Source organism: Carettochelys insculpta, chromosome 31 (assembly GCF_033958435.1).
Source record: "Carettochelys insculpta isolate YL-2023 chromosome 31, ASM3395843v1, whole genome shotgun sequence".
Classification (NCBI taxonomy): Eukaryota; Metazoa; Chordata; order Testudines; family Carettochelyidae; genus Carettochelys; species Carettochelys insculpta.
The window spans coordinates 9,591,675-9,600,056 of record NC_134167.1 but is presented as its reverse complement, the minus strand read 5'-3'; the positions used below and the strand labels follow the sequence as shown (position 1 = coordinate 9,600,056).

General features: G+C 46.0%; 1 protein-coding gene across 4 annotated transcripts in view; it reads right to left on the bottom strand.

Moving 5' to 3' along the window:
* Positions 1-4,328: 4,328 nt before the first annotated feature.
* Positions 4,329-8,382, bottom strand: part of AP3M2 (adaptor related protein complex 3 subunit mu 2) — a 34,899-nt gene continuing 30,845 nt past the window's right edge. For all 4 annotated transcript variants that reach the window (XM_074981638.1, XM_074981637.1, XM_074981639.1 and 1 more), the window contains 2 exons: positions 6,855-6,999; positions 4,329-5,920 (listed from right to left, as the gene is read on the bottom strand). In XM_074981638.1, coding sequence (XP_074837739.1) covers positions 5,820-5,920; positions 6,855-6,999 — 246 coding nt within the window. In that variant the 3' untranslated portion in view covers positions 4,329-5,819. The remainder of the gene's footprint in view (positions 5,921-6,854; positions 7,000-8,382) is intronic.

The following is an 8,382-nucleotide window of genomic DNA, read 5'->3' as shown; positions in this document are numbered from 1 at the left end:
GTCCACCAAAGGGTAGGACAAAATGAAACTGGTTTGTTTGTGGCAAGGGAGATGTAGGTTAGATATAGGAGAAACTCTTACTGTAACAACAGGTAAGCACTAGAAAATTGGTCACCAAAGAAGTTGTGGAATCCCCCCTTATTGAAGGTTTTTAGTAACAGGTTAAACCATGACCTGTCAGGACTATGTGTACATATGGCATTTGCCCCTCACTCGTCTTGTGCCCTCTGTCCTCTCCAGTGACAGCTGGATCGTTTCAGCCATGTTCCGACAGGATGGGTTCTTAGCATAGGTCTACACTGCAAGGGGAGGTTGAATTAAGGTACACCATTCCAGATAAGTTAATTAGACACTTAATAGTCTACATACCTTATCTCAGGCTTCCACGTTATCTTCACTAAGGGAGGTCAACAGGCAACTTCCCTTACTCCTAACGGTGGGCACACATACTGCAGTCGACAGGGGCGCCCTGTAAGTTTGATTTAGCATGTCCCCAGTAAGGGTACTAAGTCAAATTTCAGAAGATCGAATGTGGCAAGGTTGATCTTCCCTACACTGAAGACATGCCCTGGGTCCCACTGACCGCAGGATTTGGGTGACCAACTGTCCGCAATTGGTCAGGACAGTCATGTATTTGGGACACCAAAAAGGCATCCCCACTTATTTTTTAAAAGGGACAAATTGTCCCAATTTAGGCCCTCAGAGGCTGAGGGTCGGGGTGAGAGCATCTATGGCCACCGTTTCCCTGTGGCTCTGGGCTGGGACCACCCACAGTTGCCACTTCCCTAGGGCTGGGGGGCGGGTGGGAGCACTGGCTCCTTGGGACTTGGTGCAGCTCGGAGGTGTTGCTCCTCCACCCCCATATCTCCCTGTCTTGTATTTGGGACAGGGAGGGATGGTTGCCCTATGCAGAATGTACAGGCAGGAATAGGACGTAACACGCAGGGGCCTTTGTTGTACCTGTGCTTAATGCAAGAACTGTTAAGGGCACCTCATTTTCCAGAAACAGGATGGTTTCTCTTTCCGGGCTCAAGAAGTTATCAATGAAACTTGCTGACGCTTTAAGGGTAACTGCCGAGAAGGTGTAACAGCCCTTTGCAACCATTGAGCCTGTGCTGAGCATATCTGCGTGAGTAAGAGATTTTGATTTTCAACCCTTATGCAGCCACATTTCTAACAAGCACACACTTTTCCTCTCCTCACTGAGAGGCTCACCCTCAATAAATGTCCAGTCTTAGCTCTATTAGATAAATAATTAGATGCACGGCCAATTAAGGCAGGAATTTAGCTGCATCCCACAGGCACTGCCCAAGGATGTTCAAAGAGGAAACTTTTTACATTTAATTAACCAAGAAATTTGGCCTCCTGGTTTCAGGAAGCAAAGCAAAAAAAACTGCAGTCTCGACTGCATTATGGAAACCCCGAAGGTTTGCATAACCCAGTCGCTGACTCAACAGCAGAGCAGGTTCAAAGGTCAAAGCTGTTTGCAAACTCCTGGTTAGGTTCCAGTGTATTTTTAGCAAGGTTCTCAGCCTGCAGTGATGGGAACATTGGAGATTTTAGGGGTTTAACTGAAACAAAACAGCAGTTAATCAAAAAGAGATGTTTTAGCAGATGTATAACAATGAAAGAGAGGCATCCTCTTCCCAAGAGGGTTAGCAGAGCTCTGGGGTGAAATTTTATTTACTTGGATGTGAGATGCAAGTTTATAGATCTAACAAAATCTGCTACCAATATGGAAAACAAATTTCTTCCTAGACATGAAAGCTGAGTCTTGAGAGATAACAACAGTTGCTTGTCAGGGCAGAAGCCTATTACATTTGTTGGAAAGTACCTTTTAAACTAACAGGTCCCTCAATTGTCATCTGAAGTGAGAAAGCAACATTTCCCCTGCACCAGACCTTTGGTTTACAGCACAGCCTACCATTTAAATGCTGCAGAGTCTGGAATCTTTTCAAATTATAACTAGATGGAAGTATCCCTTGACCAGAAATAGGACAGGCTAGAACCTGGTACCGTATAGAATAACAGCTCATTAAAAAACTTTCACCGTTATTTATTTGCATTACAGAAATGCGTAGTGTCCCAACCAAGATCAGGGTCTCACTGTGCTAAACACTGTACATTCACAGAGACAGTCTTTGCCAGAAGAGTTTATGATTCAAACAGAGGAGACACAAAGGTGGAGGAAAGTACTAATCCGCTTTCACAGAGATATAAGCTGAGGCTGAGATGTTAAGTAACTTGCTCAAGGCCATATAGGAAGTCTGTGACAGAGCTGGGGACTGATTCCCAGCTCCCCTAAGACCCAAAAGACTGCCTTGTCCACAAGGCCATCCTTCTTTACTCAGTTGTGATGAGTGCATTAGGAAATATTTCTGCAGGTTAATGATATCTCACAGCTTTGAAAGAACTTGGGTGTTTTGCCAGCATGATCCTCCACCAGTGACAGAGGAAGAGTTGGCATTCTGTGGTGAGTGAGCTCAGAGAGGCTCATCCCTTCCACTCTGGTCTTGGGCGAGGTGAATTCTCCATAGAAAGCAACTGATGCCTTTCCAGTTCCCTATGGACCAGTGTTTCCCAAATGATGTTCTGCAGAACCCTGGGGTTCCGCGAAGTGAAAATAAAGGTTCAGCCAGAAAATTCCGTCATGACAGCTGATTCCTCTGCAGTGCCCTGTCCTGAAACAGTAGAACTAAATTTAATTGGTTTAACAGCTGGCAGGGTGGAGGGAGGGATCCAGCTGTTACACCAACTGAATCTAGTTCCATTATTTCAGTGGTGGCAGGGCAGAGAGCCCCAGAGAGCCCCTCACTCGTATGCTGCCCAAGCAGCCACATCCCTCTGGTGGATGTGGCTCAGCTCACCCCTGCCAATGGAACACCTCCACGCCAGCCTCCCTTCCGCTGGGTGCACGTGGCTGCCCAGCGTAGGCTCCCCCAGCCAGCGCCATGGATGGGTTAGTCCCATGGGCTGGTTTGGGGCTGAGAGTGGTTGAGTCTGGAGATGTGGGGAGTTGGGGGCTGAGGGGTGTAGAGCCTCGGAATGGGGGTCTGTATAATTCTTTCGAGTTTAAAAGGCTTCCATGGCCAAATACAATTGGGAAATACTGCTGTAAAGAACCCCTCAGAATAAGCTCAGCGTAAGGTAGCTCCATTCCCACAGTCTAAGTTCCACTACAGCCCCCCCTGCAACGCACAGGATATTTATGAACAAGTTCTAGCTTTCTCCACAGCCAGTGGGGCCAACAGCTGCCGCAGGCCCCATGGCAGATTGGGAGGGGGGCCCAGCTCTGCATCTGAAAAGGAGCAGGGCAGAGGGCGAAAGGGGAGGCCTTAGCACTGCTCAGATGACAGTGTTGTTCCCCCCGCAGCTGTGCAGAGTAGCACTGTCATGGCAGTTCAAAGGGGAGCAGGAGAAGAAACACAAAACTATAATGGAAAAAATGTACAGAGGATGTTGATAAACTGGAAAGGGTGCAGAAAAGAGCCACAAAATGGTTCAGGTATTAGAAAACATGCTTTACATGACAGAGTCAAGGACCTCAAACTGTTTAGCTCAACAAATAGAAGGTTAAGGGCAACTTGGTCACAATTTAAGGACCTACCTGAGGAACAAATGTTTGATAATGAGCTCTTCAACTTAGTAGCAAAAGGTATAAACCACCCTATGACTGGATTGGAGACAGAGCTGGATTGAAATAGGGCATACATTTTTAACAGTCAGGTTAATGAGCAACTTGAAAAATTCATCAAGGATCCTGGTAGATTTTCCATTACTGGTAATCTTTTGCACCAAAGATATGGTCTAGGAATTATTTTGGAAGCTTCTACCACTATTATGCAAGCAGCCAGACTAGATGATCACAATGGCCCTTTCTGACCTTGAAACTAATGAATCCCCCCATTCAACTTAGCATCTCATCCTGTTACATCTCTTGGATGGCTCATGGCGAGTTTAATAAAGATAACCTTTCATCCGAAAGCCCCTGCCTCCTCCACTGTGTCCCCCTCAGTTCTGTAGCCTGAAGATGAAGGCTGACACCTCCTGCCACCTTCCTTTCCCTCACTCAGATATCCAAATACTCCAACTTATTCCTCCACAACAACTCCATGATCCAACTTCTACCTGTAGCACTCTCCTTCTGGCCCTTCTCTTATCTTGGAAGATCTTGACAGTGAAATAAATGACTATGATATAGTCAGTGGCAGACTGGGGAAGTGTTCTTGCCAGTGGTAGGCTGTCTTTTAATAAAAACAAAGGTGGCACCATGAGCTTTATACAGACTGGAAAGGAAGTAACCAAGATAAGAGAAGAGCCAGAAAAACACATATTACTGGTATAGTGATCATCTCACAGGGGCTCCCTCATTCAAGACACAGTTAGCATGATCTAGCTTCAACTCTGTATACCTTCTGCAGCCCTTTTGAACCCAAGACAGAAAAATGAACACAGACTACAGGTAAAATTGACCTTTATTGATACCCTGGCAGGAATGTTGTATTTGCACTGAGCATGCCCAGATCCCAGGGCAGCCTGCAAGGGAATTCCTATTAGTTACACAAGAATTTGTAATTCCAAAACGTGGTACTTCTCACCCATTACAAACATCCACCACACACAGATCACAGTAGATTGCAAGTTATCCCACAGCAGGTGTCATGCCTCCTGGTCTCACACGCTGATTGTGAGGGCTCAACTGCACAGCCAAGGAAATTCTCCAGGTTGTGTAGACATATGCACAGTCAAACACAGGTAAGCTTTGCTACCCCAAAAGAGCACAGATGGCATCCAGTGGCCAAAGAGCATATCATGGGTAACACAGAGCTACACCCTATCCAGGTATACTTTACTCTGTATGGCACACGCCAGGGTGGTCAAAATGAAGTACAGTGGCTTACAATACAGGTGGCCCCCGAGGAATGACAATGGAGGCTGGCATCCACCAGCACAGCAGCAGAACAAAGCAGGGAGTGGAATCAGATAACACAGCCAGGAATATCATGCAGATACCAGGACACAGAACCTCAAATATACATGTCAGTGAGCAGCAGAACCACCAGAGACATTGTTACAAATAGGAAGAGATAGGAATCTCCCCAACACTCACTTTGCCATTATGTGGCCTATCCTCTTTGTTCAGCAGCAGTTAGGGTTGCCATCAAACAGACATCACTTCACACAGATACTTAAATATTTGTATATACAGCTGTCCCCGTCCTCCCCCAACAAAGGAACTAAGAGAAATACCCCACCCTAAATACTGAATAGAGAAGACAGGGAGACTTGTGACTATTAGCACGTTCAGACAGTCCCATCCTTCAGCCATCACAAGGTAATCCCTGCTCCAGTCAGTCCTTGGCAGGGCACAAGGCTAGGTGTAGTTGAAACTTCCAGTATATCCTGAGAGGCTTAAGACATGTAACGACCAAGAGAGCTTTCTGGAGTAAGAGATAACCAGATTCACTCTTCCCCTCCTCCTACTGCCCTTGTGCAACCTGTGAACAAGCTTCTGCTTCCTCCTTCTGGAAAGGAGAAGCCTCCATCTCCCTTTGCCTCTCCAAAACTATTCCAACTGCCCATTCTCTTATGACTAATCCTTTTTTGCCTTTCAGTTCTCACAGGAATGAAAGCCAGTTAGGAAGAGTAGCACATTCTAAACCTGGCCGACATCCCTGGATGGCTACTGACATCCCTGGAGGAATGAGAACAAGGCAAGGGGGCAGCCCCTGGGGTTGACAGCGGGCAGAGGTTGCATCCAACAATTGGGAACAGAGGAAATGAGAGTGCTCGTGGTTCTTCCCTCATGCCTGGGCTCTCTAAGTTCGGACTTGGAACTTGCCAGCCTTGGTCATGTATTTTATGCCCTTGAACGGTTTGTACTTCTCCCCATACATGTCCAGGCGATTCACCTTCAGCCCTAAAACAAATGAGACGACAGTGAGACTCTGGGGATCAGAGAGCTGCGATACTGCCACAGATGGCAGGGAGAAGCCTTGGGAGAGCATGAAATCTAGAAACAACCTGCAGGCAAAGGGACATAGGCGGCTGGTCACCACCTGCCTCGATTTTGTTAGCAACATTGGTCACCCCCACTGTATGCTTTACAGAGCTCTAAGGGGAGAAGGGAATGCGGGGACGGGGGCACATGTAAGGAAAACACAGGCAGGCTGTTCCACAGCAGTCTGGAGAGACCGTACGAACAACTCCTGAAGCATACACCAGGGCAGGAGTGGCCAACCCACAGCTCTTTGAGCCACTAAACGCGGCTCCTTCTCAGAGCCATGCACTAGAAGTGCCATCCGCTGCTCTGCGCATGTGCCCCAGTGCTTGATGGGAGAAGTGCGTGGTGGTTCTGGGGTGGCGGCAGCTCTGGTGAGTCACTGGCATCAAGTTAGAGCAGTGGAGTGTGGAGGGGATGGGATTGGAGATGCCTGGCTCTGTGGGAAGGAGGGGACTAGGTTATAGTGGGGAGCTGAGGGTACTGGGTTCTGGAGATGGGCAGGGCATTGAGCCATATATTACATATTTATTTTTATCTAGCTATCGATCTAAACAGATGGATATTATATGTATGTAGACAGAGAGAAGAAAATAAATCTACAATACAATGGCTCTTTGCACTCTATCCATGTGGCTCGTTGCACTTTATGCATGGCTCTTTGTCCCTAGCTGCTTGGCCACCCCTGCGCCCGGGTGTAGTTCAAGTACAGAGACTATTTTAGATGACGACTCAGTTATGACATTCACATGGCCCCGTATTAATCCAGGAGCACATTCTGCAGGTCAGACACACTCAAGCAGTGTGTGTAGTAGACCAGGACTGTCCAGGCTCCAGGCTGACAGTCACGTACCAGAGATAGCCAGCTGCTGAATTTTAAACTGCAGGTTGATGGTGGGATTCTCATCAGGTTTGGACGTGCCAGCTTGAAGGCTCATAGTCCCCTTCAGACTCGGCAGCTTCTGAGGGTTTATTTTCCCAACATCCCAGGAGAGCAACTTCAAAGGACAGAGAGAAGGTATTGAGACAGATGGATCCAGTGATGGTACCCTGTAAAGGGGTGGCTCTCAACCCTTTCTTACTGCCTTCCTTCCAAGAGTCTGATTTGTCTTGCATACCCCCAGATTCCATCTCATTTGTACTATATGCTTACAAAACTGGACAAAAATACAGGTGTCACAGCCTCCTATTAACAAAAACTGCTTTCTTTCTCATATTTACCAGATAATTATGAAATATAATCAATTGGAAACTACTGTATTTACATATCAGTATATGGTTTATAAAGCACTAGAAACAAGATTTGTATGAAATTTTTGTTTGTACTGACCTTGCTAGTGCTTTTCATGTAGCTTTTGAGATCTGTGAGGTACCCCTGGAAGACCTCCGTGTACCCCTAGGGATACCCAGGTCTTTGATTGAGAACCACAGCTGTATGAACCACCCCACTGACAGCTTTAAACCAAGATGCTTTCAGTCCCTGTCAGGATTTGGTTTTCTGCATTCAAGCCATGAAGACAATTTAATGGTGCATGATGAAACTGGGGGTCTAATTAAAAGAGTGTGCCCCCCAGTGGTCAGGACTGGCAGTGCCAGTGAAATGCTACCTCACTTTCACCCATTACAAGTCCAATAAACAGGACTGGTGGTGGGGGGGCAGCGTTGCTGAATATTCAAATATTCTGGACACTAGAGAGGTATATCTAGCAATGCATAACACTAAAGGAAAACATGATTAGATATTAACAAACAAACAAAAATGTATGCAGAGTACTTTATTTACCAACAATAGCCGTATTTACACTGTAAACATACTGTATTTGCTGTATTTATTTGTATTTGCTTTCACTACACTGTACTTATGGAAAACATAACTAAAACTTATATATGGTTAAAATGCCAGTTATTTGAGAGTTCCGGATAGACTGCCAGGTATGAAAGAGTTTACTGTAGCTTTTCATTCAAAAATTTTTCATTTGAAGAAGTGAGTCTCATTCACAAAAGCTCACGACCTAATAAACCTGTTAGCCTCTAAGGTGCTACAGAACTGCTTGTTGTTTGTTAAGCTACCCCTTGGAGACTAGTCACTTTCACCCAGTTGGGGCATCCATTGTTCCCTAAAAAGGGCAAGGAGATCCAAAGAGAACAAACTAATAAAAATAACTGTATCCCATTTAGCAAGCTCTTACGGCCAGGAAACTTCTAATCACAGTTCAAGAGAGACACTCTTTTTACACAGGCTCACAGTGTGACCACGTAGCATTAAATCCTTCTTGGGGAGCATTACAAACTTTGTAAATTCTGTTCCACCCAGGAGTGACCAAAAACCAGTTGTTTTACTGTGGAAGATAATCCCCATCTCCACTTCCATAGTGTTGCCC